Source organism: Eucyclogobius newberryi, unplaced genomic scaffold (assembly GCF_026437365.1).
Source record: "Eucyclogobius newberryi isolate DKJ021-1_F unplaced genomic scaffold, fEucNew1.0.hap1 SCAF_18, whole genome shotgun sequence".
Lineage (NCBI taxonomy): Eukaryota > Metazoa > Chordata > Actinopteri > Gobiiformes > Gobiidae > Eucyclogobius > Eucyclogobius newberryi.
Genome location: NW_027315812.1, coordinates 25,636,815 through 25,663,793, shown reverse-complemented (window position 1 = coordinate 25,663,793; position 26,979 = coordinate 25,636,815). Strand labels below are relative to the sequence as shown.

The 26,979-nt window shown below is 40.8% G+C and overlaps 1 protein-coding gene across 2 annotated transcripts in view; it reads left to right on the top strand.

The window, feature by feature from the left end:
* The window catches only part of arhgap21a (Rho GTPase activating protein 21a), a 98,497-nt gene that overhangs the window by 3,245 nt on the left and 68,273 nt on the right, over positions 1–26,979 (top strand). Inside the window, exon 1 of one of the 2 annotated variants that reach the window (XM_072451176.1) lies at positions 3,477–3,681. The exons of the other annotated variant lie outside the window; for it this stretch is intronic. Within the exon in view, the coding sequence (XP_072307277.1) occupies positions 3,646–3,681 (36 nt within the window). The 5' untranslated portion in view covers positions 3,477–3,645. Of the gene's footprint in view, positions 1–3,476; positions 3,682–26,979 lie in introns of those variants that run through there. 2 annotated transcript variants of the gene reach the window in all.

Genomic DNA, 26,979 nt, shown 5'->3' with positions numbered 1-26,979 from the left:
CACTTGTCCTCATGTGGTCTGACTGCTCACTTCTCAGTATTCCGACTTGACTTTCCTATTGTGATATTTATATGACCAGAAGACATTTTATTGTTCATTAAATAATCCAAACAAATGAAGGGAAACCAAAATCACTATATATAAAGAAATCTCACTTCACACCATGAAGTTTAATGGCACTTCCAGCACCTTTCTGTTGTCTTTTTTTAGTCTAGCACTAAATAGCAGTAAATGTAGAAACTAAACCAACATACTGCCTAATAATAATGTTATAATTCTTGAAAAAGAGTATACATGCACACGTTTATGGCAATCAGACAGTGCCATATTTAATGTAACTGGGCGTTATCAGAGCATATCGTCACTTGCGGTGTTCGTTTCAGCTTTGAGGTCTTACAGGAAACCACATTACTTCCTTCCAGCGTCAGCTGTGGAAATGAACAAGGGCACCCCGGTGACAGAAGGATTTCATGAATGAATGGCACAGTGTCCACTAAAAGGCTATTGACTCTGGGAGACCAAAACTGAATACTCCATAGTCCTGCTTCGACAGTGAAAGACACATGACCTAAACTTCTGTACAAAACCCACTGACTTAATGTAGCTGTCTTTCCAGTATTCGTTTGAATACAGATGGTAAGTATTGATTGTAAAGATGGCACAGTACACGATGATGAGGAGAATGGCTTCAGGATTTCAATGTGAGTACTTTTGTAAGCGACTGAAAATGTATTGACACAGGTTGATATCCATTTTTGTTTGCAAATTGACCAGTATTTGCAAGATTTGTTGAATAGATTATATTATGTTCCAATTATAGATAGATCAGTACAGTATATTGGTTAACACATAAATAGGAATGATATTTGTACTTTTTTGCGTATTGGCTAACCTGTTTACCACCTGTTTACGTGAAGGACATAAAGCTTTATTTTAAAACTTAAAGGTGGAATGGACGATTTTTTGGCCCAAATCTGAGTCTCATTTCCTCGTGACGTGGACTGCCGATTAGTCCTGCCACGTACCAATCATAGAACGCACCTACTGCTCACCTGCAGCCTCGTCGGCTCGTCCCCATGAGCAGCACGTTTCCTGTGTCTAAGCGCATGGATCTATCATAATATAGTTCCCTCAGTGTACAGGTCAAAATTAAAACAGACAAAGACAGTTCGAGCTGACTCAGAAGAGACGGAAATCTACGGAGACGAGAGATGCGATGTGATCCGTCGCGCTAATAAACAAACGCACGTGTGGCAACGAGGCTTTTCTCTGCTTCCGCACGGGGGGAGTGCGCATGCGCACTTCTGCTTGAGTTCTCAAATCTGCAAAAAATTGTCCATTACGCCTTTAAGGGCAAAGAGGCCACCGCACTTCTCCCTTGAAAGGTCGCAGTAAAACGGGTGTAGTTGTCTAAAATAATTTCTATTGATATCATTGATACTTTTCAAACTTTCAGAGCAGTACATTGTATGTCATTATATATGGAGTAGAATAGTTTAATTTCAAATCATATGTTCTGGATTCTAAAAACTCTTTAAAAACCTAGATTGGTTGATTTCTATTTCCATTACATAATTAGACAATAGGACCTGTTTAACTTGCCATCTTAAAATAATTGGTCACTGCTTTCAAATCAAATGTAGTTATTTAGCCATGTTAGTGTCTCTCAACGACTGTTTAATTTATTTTATTTACAGCCAGTAAAATCAGGAGTCCTTATTCCTAATGCGTGTGCTTCGTGTCCCATGCGGGGTGTGTCCCATTGACTGTAGCGTTTCACGGGATCCATAACTCACCATTGATTGGATTATATTGGCGTCAGTGGGCGGGGCATGTTTCTACCCTTAACTGGCCTTTCCCTAAGCCTGACAGGGGCAGTTTAGCAGCCTGGGGTATATTCTGTCTTATGTCACTGTGTTGATCAAATGTCTGCCCATTAGCAATAGTGAATGTTTTTAGTTGAAATAATTGAGCTTAGAGTTACATGTAGTTTGTCCTTAAATGACTGTGGTTTTGTCAGATGTTTGTGGCCCAAGTATTTTGGGAACAGTTCTGGTCACAAGATCTGCAGAAAAATTGCTTTATAAGTCAACATTTTAGTCTTGAGTGGGTTTGGAAATGTCTTTACATTTTTGTATATTTATTTTGTATGTGTCTTCTCCCTTGTTAGTCTTCCAAGGTATAATGGTTTGTATTGTATTATTTGAAAAATCTACTGCAGCCGCAATGTTATGTACAAGATATTAAAGCATAATTCTCCACTCTGATATCAATAACGTTCTATCTTTTGAAAATGTATCTTATGCACACAAAAGCATTTGTGCTTTGAACGACAGGTGACTTCTTTAGGTGACTCCCTAATGACATTTTTGGCCATTCCTCACTTAAACTGTGCTCTTAGGATAGGGTGGTCTCATTGATGCCTGACAGCCATTGTCACAATCACTTCCATCTGGATGTCCTGCAGCATCAAAGACCGTTAGCAGCAACATAAACAATCCCAGACCATTTACTGGCATTCACTTGTTAACTCTCTCTTCTGGTATTTTAAAATGCATTTCCGCCACAGTTTCCTCTCTCAGAAGCTTGATTTCATAGATATCCCCTGGTGCTGTGGTGATCACACAGGACGTGTTTAAATGGGTGTTCATTTACTTAACGTAGATGCACTTTTGTTGTGCTACTGTATTAATATGAGGCCTGCTAGCTAGCTATATTATATTATATTAAATTACATCTAATCATATCACATTACTTTACATCACATTATATGTATTTAATATTTGATTGATAAGATCCCTTTATTCAGTCAATGTTGTCTTCAGTGAATCAGTCCCTCAGTGAATTTTTTTTTTTTTTTTTTTAAATTAAAAGCTGAACTGACAAAATTGTTGTTGATGACCCATTGCTTAACGTCTAATTCTCTCTTAGTCTACATGTAACATTGCCTTCGTGAGGTGGTCTATCTCATTATGCTTAGTTGGAATAATCGATGCAAAGTGCAGCTACAGCCTTGTTTAAATACTGCACAAGATGTGCCACAGTCTCTTATGGATTATTATTTGCACTGATGCTGCAGAACTGCGAGGGACATTTCGAGCCTGCGTGCAAAGCGAGGGGAATCCTTTAAGTGAGATCCTGCATTGCAGTCTGGTGCATTTAGAAAACTGTCATGTTGCCTCTGCCTGGCTCTGCTGCAGAGACCAGCTCTGAAAGGCACAGTCAGTCGGGAGCAGGCAGTGGAGGAGAGAGAGGTGCACTTCCAAAAATGCGCCTCTTCTTCATCATCTAGCAGTTTTCTCTTTTCAGTGGCACAGCACTGCACCGTCGAACTAATACGACAATCTGTGGATGTTTAGCCTAAATCTTGGGGAAACTTCTGTAATGCATTATTAACTGGAGTGACGGAGAACCTGCAGGGATCTTGCATATTGTCATGGACTAGCACACTTTTCCAATGGCTGATGACACAACGATCTTTTTGAAGGTGGCATCAGGGGCGGACAACATTAGCAGGGTGCCAGCAGCCACAGCAGGCTTTGGGTCACCCATTTTAGGGAGAGACATGACGCGAGATGGATTAACCTCAGTGGATCTTAATTATGGCACACCTTCCACCTTCAACTGCTTAACAATAACTGGAGCATGATCTGCAATCTGTACTGTGCGTGGAGCAACCAAGTGAGTAATGGCATGTTTGTGGACTTTGGAGGTTTTTCTGCAGTGTTTTGGGTGCAATGTTGTATAAAGCATATTTGGAAGAGATCATGTGTGGGAAGATCATATAGTCTCTAATTTCTCTCCAGAATGAGTATCATCAAAACATTTTCTAGCTTAGTGACCAGACCCAGTGAGAATGAAGAGGCTTGGAATAGCGTTCTTTTTTTATGGTCAGAGAAAATCAACCAATACATGCCGTTCATCCAAAATAGGATTGTTTTCTTGTAAGTAAGTAAGTAAGTAAATTTTATTTGTATAGCACCTTTCACAGACAGAAGTCACAAAGTGCTTCACAAAACACAGAATAAAACGACAAAAACACCAAAAATGTACAGTTTGTGGTTCTATTCAACATTGTTCAAATGCTGTGGACCTAATAACAAATGCAGTACACTGACAGTGGAACGATGGCCTGTTTTAAAAGGAAACCTGGGACATATATTTCTCAAGTATCACTTTACTTCCTTCTTTGTTGGACCTTGAACCCTTTTTGTCCCCGATCCTGCAGAAGATTCCCAGGACAGGCATCCCTGACATGTGGTGTATTAATAGTTCGCATTCATTCACAAGTGCAGAGTGGAACGGGAGACCGGACCGCCTGGCATTCTGACCTCGGGCTGTCCCGGCCTGGCCTTGTATAACTCCACCACAAACTTTATTCTTCAAACCATGCCATTGCTTTTAATTTTCTGATGCTTTCATTCTCATGAATTGCTTGTCAAATATTTAGGACATCCATTTCTGTTGCTCAAAATAGCACATCTAAAATAAACAAGACTATTTTTGGTGGGTAAGTGGGCTAGAAGACATTGATTTAATATAAAAGAGTGTCAAGGTCAAAACCTTTCCTAGTATAGACTGGTACAGCATGTATCTGCGTATGAATATGGATATTCACTAACACACAATGTGCTTTGTGGTTCTATGCACCCATTCTCCCTATAGTCTTGGCATGCTTACAGCTTTCATCTCTGACACGCTGGTTTAGCTTTTTTTTACTGGAAGCTCAAACAGACAGTTCATTGTCTTCATTTGTATTTGCTTCCAATCTTCCCTTTTTCATTTAGCCATGGAATGTCTGATGCAAGAAGTAAAGACATCTCAGCGTGTCTAACTATGTGGCTGTGCTGTTTTCTGGCCTGTCTCTTGCCCTAATTTAATTTTACAAGTGCTGAAAATTGTTTGCATCGCCAGTTGAACTGACAGGCCTCTGTTTTCCCTGAGCCTCTGCTGCTGCTGCTGCTGCTGCTGCTGCTGCTGCTGGGCAGTGAACACAGTCTTTGTGCTCCAGTAGCCCAGCACTGAGGGCTTATGAAATATTTAGAGAATAACACCTGGTGGGACACAAAGAGCAGCCAGACATTTAGCACCTTTTGTTGAAGTTGTTCTTTTACAGAGTTATAATCTTCTTTATGCAGATGAAATCCTATTTGATTTGTAAAGAATGAAAGTGAAGATTTAGTGATAAGCAAATTCAAGCACTTTACATCATCTTGTTCTAGTGAATAAACTTTAACCTGACGATTGTCTTAGTATTTCAGAAGGAGAATCCTGGAAGGTGCACTTCTAATCACACTAGGTCATTCTACAATATTGTGAATGTGGTTTTGAAGATATGCAACATTTAAATTTTGAGAACACCATTTACTGTATATTATAAAAACAGCTGATGGGGAAAAAAACAGACATTTAACATTTTTGTGTTGTTTGAACACATTTCTGTTGAATTGACATAATATCGTCTGACTATCGTTATCGGGATACTCAATATCACAGGTAAGTCTTAATAGAAGATAAGGCCCACATATTAGGAGAGGGTTAGGGTTGTTTTCCCGTCCAACAATCGCGAGTAACAGGTATTGTGGGCCTATATTTGATGTCATAGCTCACAGTGATGGTGCATATCTGTCAACCCTACATAGTCCATGTATAGTGATGTCTTCAACACTTCCCACTTTGTTGTAAAGACCTTAACATGCCTCTTGGGGGTTAAACACTGAAGCTTGTGTGTCAGAGGTTGGCATGTCCTAACCCAACCTTGTCAACCCCTCAAAGAGCAACCAGGTTTAATAATTCATACATGAGGAAACCAATTATATAGGGTTTGCACGCATCTGGGGAGGCCTTGGGGATTGTAATTAATTGGCCCACCTGCTCTCTGCCAGAGGTGGGTCGCTCGGAGCCCCGCCCCCTGCCTCTTTGTTTGGATACTTCTGTATATTAATGAGGGGGGGTGGCACTTTACAGTAGGACACGCCTTATTTTAGTGACAATAGAGCATGCCAGAGAGTGGTGGGTGTGGCCCATCATTGTTCGATGTATAGATTTGTTGGCATAATGTTGTGTCAATAAATGAATCAAGCTAATGGTGGAAAACTAGTATTGAACTGGATAAGCTCTGTCGAGGTTGGAATAAATGTACTGTACAGAACAATACTGGATAGAATTGTTTAATTAATCTATACAGTATAAGTAGTAGTTGGATGGTATAAAACAAATATCACAGACAAAGAATAATAGCAATCGTGCTGGTCAATAGCGGTTGTCATCTATTCAACAATGTAAATGAAATACCGGGAAATGAAACAATAACATTGGATATTAAGTACTTGTTGCATTATTGAAGTGCCAAATTTAAAAGTTTTCCTCTTCTGGCTATTTTCTTCTGTGTGTGCTCTGGGCCTCTAATGTTGTCTCATTTCTGTCTGTCTGTCCTTTTCTCTCTCCCTTTTGTGGACTGGAATTCCAGACTGCTGGCCGTACAATTGGCGGACTCATTAGCATATGAAAGCGGCACAGAGGCAGCGAGTGAGGCGGGAAAAAAGAAAGGAATAGTCATAAAACTTCCAAACCAGCCTCTAGAAGACATCGGAACTTTAATGAGTCCGATGCTAGCTCATGTGCTTATGCTGCACATTCATATAGGCCTGAGGAATGTGTATTATTCCCAACAGGGCGCATTCAGTCAATAGTGCTTTTACGGATGATAATTCAAGCATGTTAAACGCAACAGACAAGCCCATCTTCTCTGGTGTGAACCTTAGTTAACCCCTGTGAACTTAACTTAAACAACACAGGGGAGACGGTTTATGTGGGAAAATCATTGCAAAAAACATGATTGACAAACTCGAGAACCAAGGGCACCCAATTTGAATGGTAAACTCACTTAGTATTCCTATTTAAAGAATTGAAGTTTTGTTTTGACATTTGATCTCAGAGGTTTTCGGTCCCTTCTCTACTCCCTGGCAAATCTGATCCGCAGTGCTGCTCCATCATTTCAGCTGAGCCTGTAGTAAAAAGCTCCGTGGACAGAATGCTGATTCACCTCATGCTGCCACACTAACCCTCCTCTTCCTCCTCCTCCTCTCTACGCCACCACTCGCAAAATCACCTCAGCATTTGTGCCACGCTGCAGTAAACATCCCCAGATTTTGGTCTGGAAACGTCATTCTCACAGCACATTTAGCCTACATCAAGTAAGAAACACCACGTTCTTGGGGTGTACCTTGTAGGGCTAAACAATTTAGGCAAAAATATGAATAGCGTTTTTTAAAGGAATATATAGATTGTGCTTTAATTGTACATAACACATGCTTTTACCAGGGCTGCTCAATTTCCTCAAAATTGCAATTCTAATTCATTTTTATTCGTACATATTTTATTTTTGTAATTAGATATCGAGTTAACCATATTAACATGAGACATCTGCAGCACTGACTGTGGCTGCTTTAACATAACACGGACTCAACCCAGTGACTGTGAACAGGGGAAATAGTGAATTTAAAGTTAGTGGAGCAGTAAGACAGCCCACGGCTGATATGGGCAGCGTTATAAACCCTAATATTCACCACATCAACCTGATCTAATGGGCACCAGAATCACAGTGAAAAGTGAAGTACAAACAAGGGAAGGACTCTGGAGGATCAGAGTATAAACCATGAAGCTGCAGACTGTAGACAGTGGACACACTCCCTGGCCTCATTGGCAGAGGTTCCTATCACCTCATAATGCAGGACGCATGTGGCTTCTGAAAAGCCATAATCAGGTGCCTCTGCATTGACATAATTGCACTTTGTAATATCGGGATATAATCGCAAATACAATAATGGTTCAGCCCTGGTACTGGAGACACTCTTGTCATGTCATTTGTAATGACAGTGTTGATGGCTAGTTGGTACTGTTTGTTGATTTATATTGGCAAAGGGAGTAAAAACCTGCTTTGGATAAGATGCAGTTCACTTTGGTGCAATGCAGACTGGGAGGAGCTACAGGCGGAGGCGGGACCATGCTTTTATATTCAAGCATGTGTGTAAAACGGCGTGTGCTTTTCTGTTGCCCAGTAAGTGTTAAAACATAATTCTTTTCATTTCACTGGGCTCCATTGAGGTGGGGTTGTAAATATTACTGGGCAGGAGTGGAGGAGAGAAAGGTTGCCATGACGATCTTTGCATATTGTGGTTTGCCAAGGAAGAGAGCGAGCAAGAGCGCAGGGTGCATCCAAACTCAATCAACCCATGAGGAGGTTACGTCATGCTCTCAGCACACTCCGGGTGAAGGAAGATATACATCTATCAGTTTAAAACACAAGAACATTGATGATCCAACAATAATATAGTGATATTTGAAGCAGAATGGTATAAAAAGAAAAAGCATCCAGGCCTGGACAATTTTTGGAAAGCTATCAAATTGATTGCACATTTTAATTACGCCCAGAAGCACTTACATTTGAGAAAATAGTGAAATATGTCCTGTTAAACTATGTTTTGTAGAGGCATACACTAGGTTTTATACATTGGCCAGAATATTCAGTTTGCAGAGTAAATTAATTCAGCCCAATTTGTTTATTGCAGTGGCACCATTCAAATTACGATTTGTTTGTCGTGTGGTCGATAAATGACAAAATGTATCACGATATTCAGCCGATATAAGGTAACTTCAACTGAAATGTGTTAAATATGTCTTTAAATGTTAGGTGTGGCTTAAATATCAGACAATAAATATAAAATTACCCACACAAGGGCAGACATTTCACTACACTCTTATTTGACCACCTCTGTTCTATTATGATTCATCTTGAAGCCCTAATCTTCTTAACACACTTACCTGTACTGCAACACCTTAAGAAAACGATCACTCTTACAACAAAAATAAGCTTCACGATGTGTATAATGCAATACTGTGAGGTTTGAATGTGACTGATTCCCGAACATACATTTATTTCACCAACATGATGTGGATATGGATTTGGGGAAAGTGAACGGTGCTACCTTGCATCGTACTGACTAAGTATAAAATTGCGAGGCCGACATATTTGTGTCCTTGCCTCACACTTCCCTGAGGCGTCCCAGTAAAAGAGGCGTTAATGCATCGCACTGACATTACTAACACATGCACCGGACCAGGCAGAGGAATCTTTACGGCAGCAGCCACAAGAATAGTACCCTGTGTTCTGCTGCTGGTGCCTCTTTGATGAAGCGTCATGACATCACGTCGCGTCCGCATTAGTATTCTAACACCGTCCTCACAATGGAGCAGTCTCAGACCCCAGTTATTAATCAGCGATGATGAATTGCCAGCAAAACCAATTTGACGGCGTCGCAGAAGAGGCCACGAGAGGGAAGGGGCATCACTTTGGCTATATTTTGTCGACATCTACCATTCTGCGTTGGATATCGTCAGTCCAAATGGCATCCTGGTGTTTGGAGCGCTGCGTGTTGTCGTCTGGTTAACAGGGGCCTGTGCGTGCATGCCAGAGATAGTAGCTCACTAGTTTGGAGCGTTTAGTGTGGTGATGGAGAATGTAGTGGACACTCCCTCTGAATGATGAGGCCCAGGGATGATTCAAAGACAGCCAGACAAAAGAAATATACCATGAAAGAAACGAGCCTTAGTCTGATTTGCATTAATTTAAGTAAGTATGTCACCTCTGTTTGTCAGAAAAGAGCAGAGAATTAACGTATTATCAGTTTAACAGTTTTTTTTGGGCTAATTTAACAGTTTACCTATATTATTATGTTAATTTTGCTTGCTGGAAACATGTTTGCAAGAGCATTTAAAGCAATTACAATTGCAGAAGGCCAATAATAGACCGGGAAATTGTGTTTAATCAATGCAAAATACTGTCTGAATACAGGTTTTTATACTTTTTAAAAAATCTTGCATTACTTTAAAGTCCAGTCACAATGTATAGTCTGTATTTACTCTACTTTGTTGATTGTTTTTGGAAAATACTAGTTCCTGTTGTTGTTGCTGCTCAAAATGCCAGAGGTGTAACTGGAAGTAAGTAAATCTATGTAGTTAACCGATGGACTCTGCAATTGAAAGAAGCTCTGCACGTAAACATAGTGGCGAGTCGAAAAGAGGAAGATGTGTGAGGCTGTTATAGTTTCCAGCTGGGAGAGGGTGTGGTCACTGTGGCTTGGAGACCCACTGTGTTCGGCTCTGCTTTCCCAGTATCGGGCCCGTCTGCCAATTGGCTTCTCTGCATGTTGTTTTGATTCTGCATATGGTCGGACACGTGTCATACCTGATGGTGTTTGCATCAAGTCGTGATTTTGTTTGATTTCTTTGTGTCGACTGTCATTTGTTTCACGTGTATGGCCGTCATCTGCTGGCCTTGGTCACTGTTTAACGATCTTAAGATTGTACCAGGTCTACAAGAATTTCAGAGTTATGATTATCTTGAGGAAAATTAGCTATCTAATTATTTAACGACAACCATAAACTATATGTGGAAGCTGTTATTTACTGAGAACACCAACATAAACTATATTATCTTACATTATCATACAAGGTGATGTACTGATGTATTCTGAGTATAGATCACAAAATTAGAAATGGTTCAGGATACAATGAATTAGAGCTGCAATATCTATATCAATCAAATCAAAATTGCAGTTTGAATGGATGCAATTAGAAAAGGCATGTTTACTACAATTGGTGTAATTCAATGGGCTTCACACAACAGGAAAATAATTGCAATCACATGACAAAACAGATAAAGACATAAAACAGATGCAGATAAAATGATTTCAGTCATATGCACAGCTAAACAAACTAGCAAAATTGCAAAGACTGCCAACAACAAAATATCCTCTTATCTATGCATCTATTATATCCTTATGTCTTATTCTGTGTAAAAACTGCTAACCCTGTAGTTTTTCCTACACAGCTAAAACATGAAATACTTGGGATTATTGTGTTCGTTTAGCAGTCCAGATTTAATCTCCTCTCAAATGTTAATGCTCCTAAACCTTTAAAATGTACACTTTGAACAGAATCCAACACATATGTGGAGGTGATGTGCAAGCGCAGTGCTGTTGTTTTCATGGAGAGAAGCATTAGGCATTTCTGAGGAGGCGGAGGAGAGGGAGAAAGCAAATTGACTCACACAGGTGAACCAGAATTTGGTTGGTTTTGGGCTTCTTTTACACTTTCAAGGACAGAAATGACCAGCTCCACAACATGGGAGAGGGACTACAGACAGCCCTTATTATCTGTGCTGAACATGCTTTACATGGACGCAACCGGGTCGGACTTCACAAGGATCAAAATCAGGTTTATAGGTTCATCAGGTTCAGGTTTTCTCTGCACCGCACATTCTCAGTCCAATGCAGCACAAGCACAATGTCTGATTCCTCCGCTAACTTTTAATTCATTAAATTTAACTCATCAACTCAACTCATCTATTCAATTATATCTTCAATGTATCAGAAAGAGCTCGTTGTTGAATTTTAAAGACATTGTTCCTTTTTTAAAGTTGCACCAATAACATTTTATATATTTAAAGTATTTTGTTTAGTGTGAATTATATTATCAATTAAATCGTACAAATCTACACATTTTCCAATCTATATTGAGAGAAAATAAACAAAGATTGAGTATTTATGGTGCCATCTTACAAAGTTAAAAACTATATTCAATGTTGTATATGAATAAAAGCTCTGCAAAACTGCCAAATAATGACATGTTTATTGGAGCAGATGTGCTGTTAAAAAGCTGATTTTAATGCAGTTGGTTTTGAATGATCTCAATTAAATGATGATGGATGGGTCACATGACATAACATGTTGCTATAGTATTTCCTGAAACAATAATTATAGATGTGGTCCATGTTTTTGCCGCTGACAGACACAAAGCCACAGCATCTATGAAAAAATATCCTCTTGAAAACCAAAGTATTTAGGGCCTTCACCACACAAGCCGCCTCTGGCAGACTTTTGGCATAGTCCCGGGTCATGTGGGTTTTCCTCTCCTCATCGCTTCATTATTCAATTAAGGAGCAAAACACATGTTGATCCTGACATTAACCGCACTGAGGATCCCCTAATAGTGCGGCAGAGAAGATCCTGCTCCATCGGCAGTGATCAGTGTCTGAGTTCGGTTTCCATTTGGCAGATGGAACTCACAGGGGCACACAGGGAAATCCTTCTGGTTTGGACATACGCCCATCTAATAAAATGAGATTCGTATGACAGGAGAAGTAGGTTCAGTTCAGAAAGAACTCAATTACCGTATTTTCCGGACTATAAGTCACACCTTTTTTCATAGATTGGCCGGTGTGAGACTTATACTGCATTTCACATGTTGATTATTTTCTCACTGACAACCACAAGAGGGCGCTTTCTCTACCTCCGGAGTTTCGGAAGTTGTTAAGAAGTGACACAGAGGAAGAAGAATTCAATGGATTTAGTGATTTGGGGTAATACTGATGCTTTTATAAACTTGTTAGAACGTTCTTTTATGCTATAGTTATCTGAATAACTTAATATGACATACCAGACACTTACGACAGTTTGTTGTCTGTGCGTCATAATAGCTATAGTATTCATTTGATTACGAGTGTTTTGTTTTGCTCAAAAATACCTTGAAAAACATGCATACTTTGTGTGAAACTAGTTGCCGTTCCACAGATCTAGCCATTTCTCACTTGTTTTATTGACAAAGGTTGAAAATACTTTTCTGTGTAAAATTATAGGCAAATCAAAGCATCTTAACTTACACAGTGCTTTAATTTTATTTCTAAAATGATTGTTCAGAATATTGCCAAGTCGAAACGGGTCAAAGAGATAAAAGAGAAAAACCATGAGTCGGTGCATAACCAATTTCCCTTAGACGGCCCATCAGTCCCACCCATTATCTGCTTGAGTTTGCACGTCTCCCATTTGATTGATCACCATCCATTGGTACAGAAGCAGCTGCACCCTAGCACCCTAGCACCCTAGCACCCTTGCCACACGTGGACGCACACATGTACACAGGGTATCACAGATTCACACACCTCTTATCCGCAAGTTTTATTTCGGGCCTTTCCACGGTCTCCACATTCCACTGGCCCTATCCCACCCAAGGCTCCAACTGCTTTTAATCAGCTGGGTCACGAGGCGCTCCGGATGGGCCTCCGTGTTGGGTGGGACCAGCCGTGGACATGTCAGATCCAAACAGGAGGGGCTCTTGGGCTCATAATAGTCAACATATTTGTGCCCCTGTCTCTCTCCATCCTCCCCTCCTGGTCCTGCATTGTGTCACCCTCCTTAGAGAGCAGTCCTGGACACCAAACACCGCTCTAGACTTCATATTTGTAACTCATGCAGTCTCTTTTCCAGCTAAACTTTTCCATCGTCACAGTTTGTTGTCTTTTTATCAAGAGCACTGTGTATTAGACGGGCTTCAATAGTGTGAAAAAAGTCTGGATGTTCTGACGATTTACTGAAACAGATTTAAAGGTGATTTGATACAGCGTTGAGCATTGAGTTCACAGAGTACATCACGTCTTTATTTTGGCCAGTATGAAGAATATGATCAGGCGCGGCTTACTTTCAGCACAGTAGTAATATGCCAAAAATATTTGTTCATGGTTTTACGTGTTTCTATGTGTTAGCCGTCAATATTGTGCAAATCAGTGCTGAAATATACTGTTACAAGCCTTAAACCGTACAAGAAGAAGTAATACAAGTTAAATATTGCTGATTGTTTCCATAACTGAGTGGATATTTGCTATACTTACAACTTCAGTAAGTAAAGATCCTGGAAATAATATAATAACAACCCAAGGTGGGAGTGTGAAACTGGCTGACTTATAAACAATAGAAGGGCTAGTTTCAGTTATAACTCCTCCTTTTGGGCAGGTCCAATTTGAGCTTAGGAAAGTATAAATGCTGCAGCTAAAACCATCAGATTGAAAAGGACTTTCTTTGGAACCTTTTCTACCATTTTAGAGTGTCTGAAGGAAGAGGATGGAAGGTGGAGGACTTTGGTTGCTGTGGTGGGGTTGGTTGGTCTGGGCTGTGGCTGGCTGACAGTAGACAGCTGAGCGTAGAAACAGGAACAAATTGGCTTTATTGTGCAGTTTTTGCGTATTCCAAATGGGTTTGTAAGGCATTCCCGAAGTACAGAGTAGGGCAGGGCCAAAATATTTCATCATGATAAAAAAGACAACAATATAATTGACACATTGACTCACTCGTTTAACAATACTTAAAATAATAGTTTTAACCTCGGCAGAACATTCACAATTAGAGGTCATAATAAGCTGCAATTTCTGTCAGCCTCAATTTGCAACTGCAAGGAAAACTACAGTGCACATGGAATTATGTTGCATTATTCCAAATTTAATATTGACCAAAAATAAATGACAATATGTCTTGAACAATGTGACCCAGTCCGAGTACAGTGGTATATGTTCTTCCTTTAGCAAAATGCACTGTACGACATAACGTACACTAATTACTTTTCAGCTAACAAGTGCAATACTTGTTGGAAATGTCCCCATGGTAGTCCAAACAATACAGCCAGCACAAGTAGTAACTCTATCTGCGGAATTGTTGAAATGCCACAAAAGCTGGCCTTTGTCAGCTTATAATTACAGTGCCTTACGCTTTGATTGCCTCCGCGTCCACTCTTGCTTTGACAGTGTTTACGTCTGTTACCTGGTTACCGTACTACTAATCTGCTCCTGCCCCGTTCCCTTCATCACGTCTGTCCCTCGCTCCGGCGCTCTCCTGTTACCAAACTGACATGGCCTCATCCTCTGAGCACGGTGGCTTCATACTCAGAGGCCTTAAGTGAAGGTCACAATCATTATCATTTCAGCACTGGGAAAAAAATGCATCTCCATGTGCCTTTACCTTTTAAATATAGAGTCAAAATGATTTAATCAGTTGTTGTGACATATAATTTAAGGAGCAACAATATGAGATTTTAATGTTGACATACTAAACCTCGGGGTATCACACTGTGGACCTAGAGAAAAATACTACGACATTTTGATATAATGGTGGTTAGATAATGGGTATAAACAAATATACAATGTAAAATTACAATATTTCTCCTCAGTATATAACAATATGTGATTGTAGTTAAAAAAATACAATTTCATAAGTTGAATTGAATGTTCTGGCTCAGGTAGGTTTGCTTAGTTTAGCAGTTGATCCTAGCGTCCTAAAAGGATTACTGGACAGTGGGACATAAAGGCTGGACAGTGGGACATAAAGGCTGGACAGTGGGACATAAAGGCTGGACAGTGGGACATAAAGGCTGGACAGTGGACACTGGACAGACTAGATTTTATAAAGGACCTTGATGCAAAGAATAGTGGTGAACCAGAAACTACGTAGCTGATTTGAATCATCAGAATCAACATATGTGACTCGCCACCGGAATTGTCGGACCATGTCGGCCTCGGTGAAACTGAGAAAAACAGCATTTTACTTTTTTTTCCCCAAATTTGTGATTTTCGTTTTTTTGCAGAATGTGCTAGTTGAAGATATGGACCAGCCATTCGATGTATCAGATAACAGTATTTGCAGCATTAAAAGCATAAATAAAGCCGTTTAAAATGTGGTGTTTTCGGGCGCTCTCTGGACGTGCAGAGGGGGTGTGACCGCATTTCCATATGAACAGCTGCGCTATTGTAGTCAGCCAATGGGCTGAGCCGCCAGCCGCATGGCTACTTGATAAGCAGCAACACAGGGACACGCAACACCCGCTGTGTAAAATCAGTTGAAAAATGGATCCTTCTGCTATCGCTTCGGAGCTTAACAGAGGTTGTTACAGCTCCACGCTTTTGGATTATTTCTGCGAAAAGTCCGCTTATCCAGATGACTATCTAAGTTCTGAATCTGAAGATGACCTCACAGATGACGAACGTGATTTCATCCAGCTGGAAAATATCCCTAGTCTACGGCTGACCTTAGATGAGGAGGAAGATGGGTTTTGGACAGAGGAAGGAGCGCCCGGTCACGCCGAAGAGCTGGAGCGTGAAATAACAGACGCTATAGCCACGGTTACTTTTGCAGGAGAGAACGAAGAGTTGGAAAAGATCCGTAACTTTGACTGCAAATGTTACTCAAGAAGAAAAGAAAATTCTCTACTCTCAAGCAAATCGTGTAGCGGGAAACTCTCTCCAGAACTCATGTACAAGCTACGGAGCGACTCATTAGCAGCAGAAAGAGAGTGGCAGGATATGAGGATTATCGGACATATGGAAGCAAACAGACGTTCTGTCGTCACTTCTGAGCTGACTACGTCCACAAAAAAGCCCCAGAAGAAGCGCAAGTTTGCCCGGACAAGCTTTTTCATAGGAGGCACGGAAGTCTGCAGAAGTTTCCTGTTCCTCATGGCGTAAGTAATGATTAATATTAAATACGCCTGTTTTGGTGTGCTGTTGTGGTCGTGTTTGTGTTGTGAGTGCCTGTTTTGTTGAGCCATCACAAGCTAGCTAGCCACGTAGCGCCGCTAGCCCCGGCCGTACCCGCTCCTCCGCGTTTTAAGTCTTAAATACGACGTAAACGTCAGAATGTGAATAATGCAGAATAAATGGCATCACAAACACGCTTGAAAGTTATGTTTTGGTGTGCTGTTGTGGTCGTGTTTGTGTTGTGAGTGCCTGTTTTGTTGAGCCATCACAAGCTAGCTAGCCACGTAGCGCCGCTAGCCCCGGCCGTACCCGCTCCTCCGCGTTTTAAGTCTTAAATACGACGTAAACGTCAGAATGTGAATAATGCAGAATAAATGGCATCACAAACACGCTTGAAAGTTATGTTTTGGTGTGCTGTTGTGGTCGTGTTTGTGTTGTGAGTGCCTGTTTTGTTGAGCCATCACAAGCTAGCTAGCCACGTAGCGCCGCTAGCCCCGGCCGTACCCGCTCCTCCGCGTTTTAAGTCTTAAATACGACGTAAACGTCAGAATGTGAATAATGCAGAATAAATGGCATCACAAACACGCTTGAAAGTTATGTTTTGGTGTGCTGTTGTGGTCGTGTTTGTGTTGTGAGTGCCTGTTTTGTTGAGCCATCACAAGCTAGCTAGCCACGTAGCGCCGCTAGCCCCGGCCGTACCCGCTCCTCCGCGTTTTAAGTCTTAAATACGACGTAAACGTCAGAATGTGAATAATGCAGAATAAATGGCATCACAAACACGCTTGAAAGTTATGTTTTGGTGTGCTGTTGTGGTCGTGTTTGTGTTGTGAGTGCCTGTTTTGGTCTAAACCTGGTGAGCCATGATATCACAAGCTAGCTAGCCACGTGAAGCGTGTTATTCCCATATTACTCTCAACCCTAATCCTTTTTTTCCCCCTTTTCAGAATTGGCAAAGACACCCTGACTGACATAATTAAACACTATGATGAAAATGGAGCAACACCACGATTGAGGAAGAAGCGTGCACAGCCACAGCCACGTTCACGCAGGTTCATCAGCCATGAAGTCATCCACACCGTTGTAGAGTTTATCAAAAACTATGCAGAAGTCCATTACATAATGCTACCTGGTCGACATCCTGGCCATAAGGACTGGCATGTGAAGTTGCTCCCAACCCATGTGACTAAGGCCGAACCAGTGGAATTTCAGCTACTACGCACTACAGCTGTTCTGCCTCCGGTTGACAATCTCCATGTCCTGGTCCCACCTGGATTGAACATTGACAGGCAGACCTACCTGCATGAAAAAATCAGGCCTTTCTGTGCTGACGAGGCAAAAGACATCACATGCCCAGCGCCGAGAGTCACAGCACAGAAGACGAATGTGCAAAAGAGGCTGCGGACGTAATTGGACTCTGATGGTGTACCTATGATGTCTATTATCTCATATGTTGCAGTTCGTATACCTGGCTCTGGCATCTGTTTATAAGAGTTCTTCTATTGAGGGTGTTTTTTAAACTTCCTATAAATTATCTGTCCTTTCCCCCTGTATCTACTGCGTTGTAACATTAAAGGCTATCTTATCTTATCTTTTGTTGTTTGTGTTGAATCATTCAGTGCACCGTTGTTGGTGCACTGAATCACCTGTGAATTATGTTTACCGACAAATGCAATGAACCCTATTCTGATTCTGATTCTTTGATTCTATTCAGGGCCTTTTGTAATCCAAGTATTTCCATTTTAATATAGTAACTTCTAATTCTGATTCAAGTCCAGTTACCATCAATAACAACACTCCTCTTGAGTCTTGAGTGACAGCTGTAGGGGGAAGGTGGTGTCAGTGTGACAGGGGGGAGGGCTTATCTCAATGAGATGCAAATGAGCCCCCCTGTGACTCTGGGCTCTCTCAGGTGAGAAACTTTGGAAGCCGTTTTCTCAGTGAATGGGTTTGAGAGTTGTATACATTCAAATGACCACAACTTACTCAAATATGATCAGATCTACATGAGTGAGACATCATTGGAAAGCTTTGAATTCACACTTTCAGAATCTGTGAATAACTCAAAATGTCTCCGGGTAGACATGTAACTGGGTTTCATACGGCCGGGCACATATTTAGTCAGAAAGTGCCTACATATCTCCATAAAATATATTGTCTTTTCTGACAAAACTTAAAAGCCATTCATGACATTTTCATCTGCAGTAATTTAGGCAGAACCAGTTATGCTGACCACAGTTTTAATTCTTGGCCTGAGCTTGAACCGGCCGGGCTTGGACTTCCACGCTTTGTTGGGTTGACTGGATTTGGGTCCAGGGTAGATAGCCGTGGTGTGCTGGATCGTGGGGTGCGGGCCTGCGGGGTGCGGGCCTGCGGGCCTGCGGGGTGCGGGCCTGCGGGGTGCGGGCCTGCAGGGTGCGGGCCTGCGGGGTGCGGTTCACCGGGTACGGGCTTGCAGGGTGTGTCTCGCGAGTGTCTGGGCTGTGTAAAAAGCATATTAAACCATTTAAAAGAAAGAAAAAAAAAACAATTAGTTCATAGTAATAAACAAATAAGGAGCTTCTGCTAGGAATTATTTCACTTTTATACACAGACATACCAGTCCAAATGTCCATAATTAGTGCGTGGGACAAAAGCGGAAAGGCGGCGATATGAATGCACATGCAGGGGGGGTAGTTAGGGGAGAAGATGAGCCAAGGGGGACGAAAACTAAGCACAATAGCGGCAGGGGGGCACGGAGGGGGGACAGAACGCATGCCGTGGCTTGTATCCGCAGCGAGCAGCGAGCAACGAGCAGCGGGCAGCGAGCAGCTCTGTGCCCCCCTTAAAAACTTTGAGAAGTTTGGATCCAAGTATATCATTGACAATTAGAAATTACACATTTTCAATTACAATTTGATTATTTGGACTGCAAGTTAACCCTAGCTTCCACCTGGCCAAAGAGAGTGAAGTGTCCATTAGGGTATAGGGTCTTGTCTGGTTGCTGCTCACATGTAACCTTTGAACTGTGGCCCTTACCCTGAAACCTAAATCCACTTTAGTTGTTAGTGAAAGTGCCAATCCTCTCTTGCCATCAATCCTCCACAAACAGATTAGAAGAATAGCATAAACAGTTGCTCCAGCTCAGCCTGATTTGACACAAAAACAGCCCCTGTCCCACTGGCACAAACAAGTGACAGTAAGTGGAGTTTACTGGTCGAGCCATCTGGTCCCTCTCTGTGGTGCCTAACACAGTACTTCCAACAGCCTTTTCCTCCCCACTCATGCAAACCTGTACATCTGCCACATCTGAGCTACAACGGTTATTAGTGAAGGATGAATTTTGTACTTCTATCACATGTTAATGAATTTGGCTGTGACTAGATCGGGCTGATACGATAAGTGAATAGCGTCCTTACGTCCTCCACACGCTGCTGTTGCTGCTGATGCAACCACTATAGCCCAGAGCAGCAGAAACACTGAGTGAAGAGGAGCTACACAGCTAAGAACATTATTAATGACAGATAAAGTATTTGGGGTACCTCTGTGATGTCTCAAATAATATGGTGAAAAAACGTTGTCTTAAACAGAGGCTAATTCTAAAACATCCTATAACCTAATGTCTCTAACGTATGATGCTCTAACGCTCTGGAGGAGTTCAAAACATTACAACATACAATTATTTATTTAAAATTATTTTGTGTGATTATATGAGACTTTACCTTGATCCAGGAAACATTATTAGGAATTCCCTTTACATTCTTCACAATCTTTTAATCTAACTGCTCCAAACATTATTGCTGACATATGACTGGCCTTAGACTTCTCATTTAAAAAGACTGATAATAACAATTTGAAATGGCCGAATCTCAATCTCTATCAAAATGAGAAAAATTGCACGGCCCTAATAGTTTCCTCTCTTTCTTGGTTTACTAAATGGAAAATGTGTTGCATGAGCTGCTTGTTTTTCATAATTGTAACCAACGATGGCACAATAACACATTTTATTGTGAGAAAAAACATTTTAAAAAACAATTTAAAGATTATTAAGACTTTCATTCTTGTTAACATCTTGTAGTCTAACATGTTACTATGCCTTAAGTTTTTTTCTGCAAGACAAAGTGAACAGCCAGGAAAAAAAAAAAATTGTGATGTTTATTGTACAAAAAATCCTTAATTTTGCTTCTAAAATTGTCACAATTATCATTTTTTGGTTCTTACATTATATTGTGACTATCTATATAATCTAATAATCTTGACATCCCTAATTGTAACTTGGATATTAAAACAAAAAGGTGAGTTTGTCTTAAGGGTTTCTCATTATTCTGGGGAGGATGAAGAACAAACAGACTAAAGGCTAGACAAATTCACATTCATGAGGAGCAGTGGTCGTCCCTGAGGCTTCGGGTGCCTGCGCCCCTGGACAAACATTCCAGTGAGCGGCTCCGTGCTTCAGGCAGCGAGGTGCTGAGCTAAAGAGTCCTTTCTGCGCCGCATCTGGCCAATGAAACTGCCAAAGCCTATAGAGAGGAGTTGTAATGAGCTACTATAACGATGGCTATTACAAGCTGCTTAGGTAAATGCTGGTGAGGAATGCTTTGATTCAATGTTGTGTACTTTTAGCAAACTCTTTGAATGACAAAATGTGTCGCCCAGACTGTGATTTTCACTGGTCACCTAGACCAGTGCTTCCCAAAGTGGGGAACCACTGGAGGGGGTCGCAATGCATGAGCTGGGGGTCACAAGACGATTTCAAGATACAATTTTAAAATTATGGCACTGTATTTAATCCCTTTTTTGATTAGAAATAGTTTTAGTCAAACTGGGTCAGATAACGGGTTTAATTTAAGGTTTAATTGAAATTTAAGGCATGTTTTGTCAACATTTCGGCCCAACATCCAAGTCTTTTCCACATCATGCACTCTTTCTCTTGTCTACCACGTGTCACCACCACACCTCCACTCTGCTGATGTGATCCCATCTACATCGGCGTGTATCTGCTTCTCTATCACACATAGGCTGAGTGACGTTAGCATCCCTTCAGCCCTCATCCCCAAGGACTTTGAGTTGAACATCTTTTCTCTCAATTTTTTTCTCCAATCCCAGCTGTCTCTTGTTCTTATCCCCTGCTTTGAACCAGAACATCCACTGGTATTAGCACTGACTTGAGACCCTCTGTACTGCAGTGAGATCTTCCAGCTGACTCAAACATGATGTAGGATAACTCAGATTATGGTTTAGCTGAGCCACAAAATTACTTTAGCTGTAAATCTCAGCTGAATCTTCTTCTTTAAGATGCAGCCAGATGCACTCAAAAGAGCAATAATTCAGTAATCACGCACATTTTTATTTGCAGAATTTAAGATCTTATCACAATCTGGCTCTTTGTTTCTTTGGTTAATAAGATAATTTCTTAACCCTCCAATGAATGGGGCTTTGGCTGTTCAATCAAACATAACAGCGATGAAGATATATGCCTTGGCTAATGCTGACACAGCCTAACCTGGGTCATGCCAGATTGATATTTATATTCTGATTCTGATTCTGATTCTGATTCTGATATGTGTGTAGCGCTCAGATACAGATACTACACATTTATCAATCTGAAAAATCTCTCGCCAGAAACCATTGGGAAAATGCAGCTATGAAGTGTGTTTTTATTATTGAAAATGGCTATACAACATATTTACACCCTACATGTATGACTTGGAGTCTGAATTATTTGAATAATTGTGGGTGGGGATAGGGTGTAAGTGAAAGCTGAACCATTGTATGCTGTCTGTCCCTAAAAAGGTGCTCATGCTCTAATCTCCTTTAGCGGTAAAGAAAACCCCAGCTTTACGGCGTTTTGATGAAGCGGCAGTTTGCAGATAGCGCGCTGATATGAGACAGAATCAATCTACAAGTGATGTGTCCATCCCGGAGACACCTGTCATGCTGGCAATGTCAAATTAATATGGGAAAGAGTGTCTGGAATGCTATGTGTGTGGTCTGTAAATTCTTTGTGATTTTAACAGGAAAAAGCATTAAGATAAGATAAGATAATAAAGGAATATCCTATCTTATCTTATCTTAATGCTTTTTCCTGTTAGCACATTGAATTGCCTTGTGTGTGAAATGTGCTCTACAAATAAACTTGCCTAATATTTGGTAGGACCGCCTTTAGCTTTGATTACAGTACACCCGCTTTGGCAAAGTTTAAATATGCTCCTAAGATTTATTTCTATCCAGTGTTGCATTATTTTTCACCAGTTGATCTTGTGTTGATGATGGAGAGAGTGACCACTGCACAAAGCCTTCTCCAGCTCGTCCCAAACACTCTCACTCGGGTTCAGATCTGTAGCTGATTAGTTTCTGCTTCTCCTTAGACGTTTTCTCTGCTCAATACCAACGATTTGACCCATCCCAAACACACTGACTTCTTCTCCATGACCCCGGGATTCGTCTTTCCACACAATTGTTTCAGAAATTCATCAGTCGGGTTTAAATACCTTGTTGCAGCTGAAAAATCATCACCCATGGACAGGCTGTGTATATTAAGTTGAGTTGCGAAGCAGACACAAAGGATGTTGCAAGTTTACAATAATATTAACAGACTTACTTACATTATTTCAAGGCTGGTGATTTTTTTATTTTATTTATTTTATTTATTTTATTTATTTTATTTATTTTATTTATTTTATGTGTTGAAATGTGCACTGTTTAACACATATCCCTCCAACACTTTTCACTTCAGTCTACCAGCAGGACACGCCCATCAACAGAAAAGTTGGGGATACAATTTTCCCGGGGTTGTGGAAAGCACCACAGTGTTTTCCAAAACCCATCATTCCTTCAGACTTTTCAGGCATCCACAATGAGTCAGAGTCCATTTTTTTCCTCAGTTCCCTCCTCTACCGTCTGGTTTCTCATTCTTCACTCCTCTGGACGGATCATAATAGCAGTGTAATTTACAGCTCTCGGTCAGCCCGGGGCCCTAGATGTGTGCTCTGAGAAAGCTCCACAGTCCTGCATGATCACTGCTGCTTCTCCTCATAACACCACCAAATCTGTCCAATGGCAAAGCAGTAAAAGCCAACGCAGCAAAACGGCAAAATGCAGCCACTGTTGAATAGTTTCCAGATTTCTCAATTAATCAAAGAAAGAATCAATAGATTATTCGACTACTAAAATAATGGATAGCTGCAGCCCTAAAATACACCCATTTTAATCATCAAAACAGTCAAAATGTCAAATGGTTTGCGTAAACATGTTTTTACCAAAAATTACTCATGGCGATATGTCGATACAGCAGCCCACAATATCGATACTGTATCACAAAATTTAGTTGAGATTAGTTGAGTTTAGTTTTGCAATATTTTGGCACAGCCCTCGTCTGAACTGCTGTCATCATCATGTTGCTTAGTGATGAGAAGCGTGCGTCATCTGCTGATGGAAGAGGGAGATTTGACTTCAGATGTGGCCAGGATAAAACTCACAAACTCACTTATTGCTCACTTTTTAAATGTGCTGCTTTGTGTCATAGTTTGATACTATTAAAGGAACGCTGTCATTTTTTCAGACAGCGAGCAGTGCACCGCCACCTGTTGCATTTATTCAATTACAATCAGTGTTTTTATTGCAAAGAAAAATACATTAAAAACATGCATTTTTGTTGTGAGTGGTGTCGTCTCTCCATGGATCTGACTTGTAACTTGGCCTGGTAGCATTGTCTCCTTATCCCCGTGCAGGTAGATCCATTTCTGCCACTCTTAAACTCCTAAACTAGTTTTGGCTGACATGTCCCCTCGCGCACTGTCCGACCCACTTTCTGCATTAGTGTCAAGGAAAAGAATGTAACTGCACGGACAGTCCGCACGGAAATGAGCAGGATTTCCAAGCAACTAGCTCAGATTTTATACTGTCTGCAGCCACAGAATTTACATGTGGGAAGTATAATCCAAGCTTCAGGAAAGCAATAACATCTTCATGCAATTTGCCTCTGCCTTGCATCTGCAAAAGAGAAGTACTTCAGACATCAGATCAAAATTCATCTTTCAAGTTCCATTACTCGGGAAAGCGTATTTTTAGAATATGAGGCTATTTTTGCTCTCTTGTGAATCTTTCATCCACGTTTTCAATATTTTACTGTCTGTGAGAAAAGTATGACCTGTCGACTCTTCATATTGAATGCAGACAGATGCTTAATGAGCATAGATTAAAATTCCTCTTATTACAAGTGAATATTTTCCTTCTTAAATTATTAATCTTGAAGGGCTGAATCAGCATCTTCATCAGTGACGTTTTGCTATGAATGCCTCCAACCACACCAAAGCACCTGGCTGCATGGAGCTACTTTTCTTCCATGCGTCCCGTTCTGCATCACATTCTAATTATGCACCATGCGTCACTCTGGCATGTGTGTGGAATGACTGGACCCTCCACCCATTGGTACCTTCCCTCTAAATATACAACACACAGCCGCCCAGCCTCAGAGACCCAGCCAAGGGAATTCCAAGATCATCTTACACCACTACACGGGCCCTTTATGAAGCTCAGGCCGGCTCACGGGGTAGTTGGAATTTCTTAAAGAAGTGATTCACAAGGTGGAGTTTACATTCAGGGTGGATAGCTTCATTTATCTATTCAAGTCTGATGTCTAAAATAATTTATGAGTCTAGGAAAAATGTCATGGGCAAGTTGTGTAACAGGTTTGGATGAACAGTGGTGCATTTTAACTTGGCAATGTACTGTATTTCAGTGTGCTAAAGCTTTCCAATCGGGAAAGTACATGATTAGAAATAAACTGAAACGAAACTGAAATGGTGGGGCAGTGAATAGGGGTGTGGCACATGTGTGGTTGCAAACACACACAGCATTTTGGGTTCAATTTTTTTCTCTGCCTCGCTCCCTATTTTACGTTACAACTGTCCTGTCGAATAAAGCATTTGGGCCAGACAAAAAAAATACATTGACTTGGTCAATTCATCAAGTTTTTCTTTGAGACTGGGGAGGGACATTACAGGAAACTGCCGGGCCGGATTTGAACTCATGATGATGCATGTTGCTCACGTGAAGTCCATGTGTGATCAACTCTGCCAACGAGCTGCACCAATTTATCAATATTTTCAAAGAATCTGAAACCCATGAACTTTATTCCAGCATTCTAACAAGATATTCAAGGATTTTTTTGGCCCATAGTCTGTATTAGTCAGGATGGTTTTAGCTTGAAATGGGGATGAGAGTAGGGAGGACATGGAGCATATTTTATTCAAACTCAAAACCCTGTGGCCGGCTGCACAAAGCCTGGCATATCTACTGCTTGCTTAACTCCTCAACCTCCGGGAAGAATGTATTCGGGTTTTTTTTTCAGATAAGATAAGATAAGCCTTTATTTGTCCACACAATGGGGAAATTTCGGTGTTGCAACGCAGTAGATACAGGAGTAAAAGAAAAGATAACTTATAGGAAGCTTTGAAAAAACACTCTTAATAGAAAAACTCTAAACTAAAAACTCAAAACCACTTAATAAGGAATAGAAATAAAAAATAAAATAACAATAAAATAACATAAGACAAAAATAATAATAGTGGCAAAGTAAGCACTCTTATTTACAGCAGTTATATGCACATGAATATGACATTATTGCGTATGAGTATTGCACATACACAATAATGAATATGACAGTATTGCACATGATTAAGTCAGTATTGCACATGATTAATTCAGTATTGCACATGGGTATGACATTATACACGTGTTGAAGACAAATACACCTTTAATCATATTAAACATTAAACGTTGTATTTGTGCATCGAATCACCTGCACTTGACAGCAGCCCAGTTGTAAGCCATGTTCTGATAATGCACTGACCCAGTGGGAATGACCTCCCTCACAATGTTATCTACTAGAACTGTCAGTCTATTGATCACTATCTCTGTGAGCACTTCTGTCCTGAACTAGCCATGCAATGCAACGCTGTCACTCTGCTGCAGCACTATGGATGTAATACATTTAAGAAATAGTTCATAACCACTGCTTTTTTTCATTCTGCTCATATAGATTGTGAATGATCCTACAATTCTGTTGGGAAAGTCAACAGAAACATTGAAATACATCACAGTATTTCCATGTTACGTCCTGATGGAAAATCTTTGTTAAGGAAACATTTGGTGTTCAACATTTTGGTTCAGCTGCTAAAGAGTGAATGAGTCATTTACAAAAAACATGATTCCTGAAGATGTTTGTCTAAAAGTGTCTGGGGACTTCTGGGGACAAGCAGCGCTCCTTCAACAATAGGCCAGCACCCGCCCCCTCTCCTCCTTTTGTTGTCACTATTAGCTTTTGGGTGAGTGTCGACCCCACCACTTATTCTGACTCTAGAATCAGCTCTTTTTTCTTCTTTCTTTCCCCCCTTTTACCCACTTTGGATGTTGGATTTGGTTGTGTTGTCCATTCTTCTTAGTGCTACACAGATGGTCTCCAAAGCAAACTGTGATTCTGGCGGAATAGCAATGACACTGTGGCTCATGAATATGTGCTCATGAGTCATTGTTGTGTTAAAATTGCTTTTGGAGATCTAAATCAGAAAATGCATTGCCACATTTCACACATTTTTCCCAAGCAAAAATACTGTATATTGTGATCTGAAGAATTTAGTTGTAAA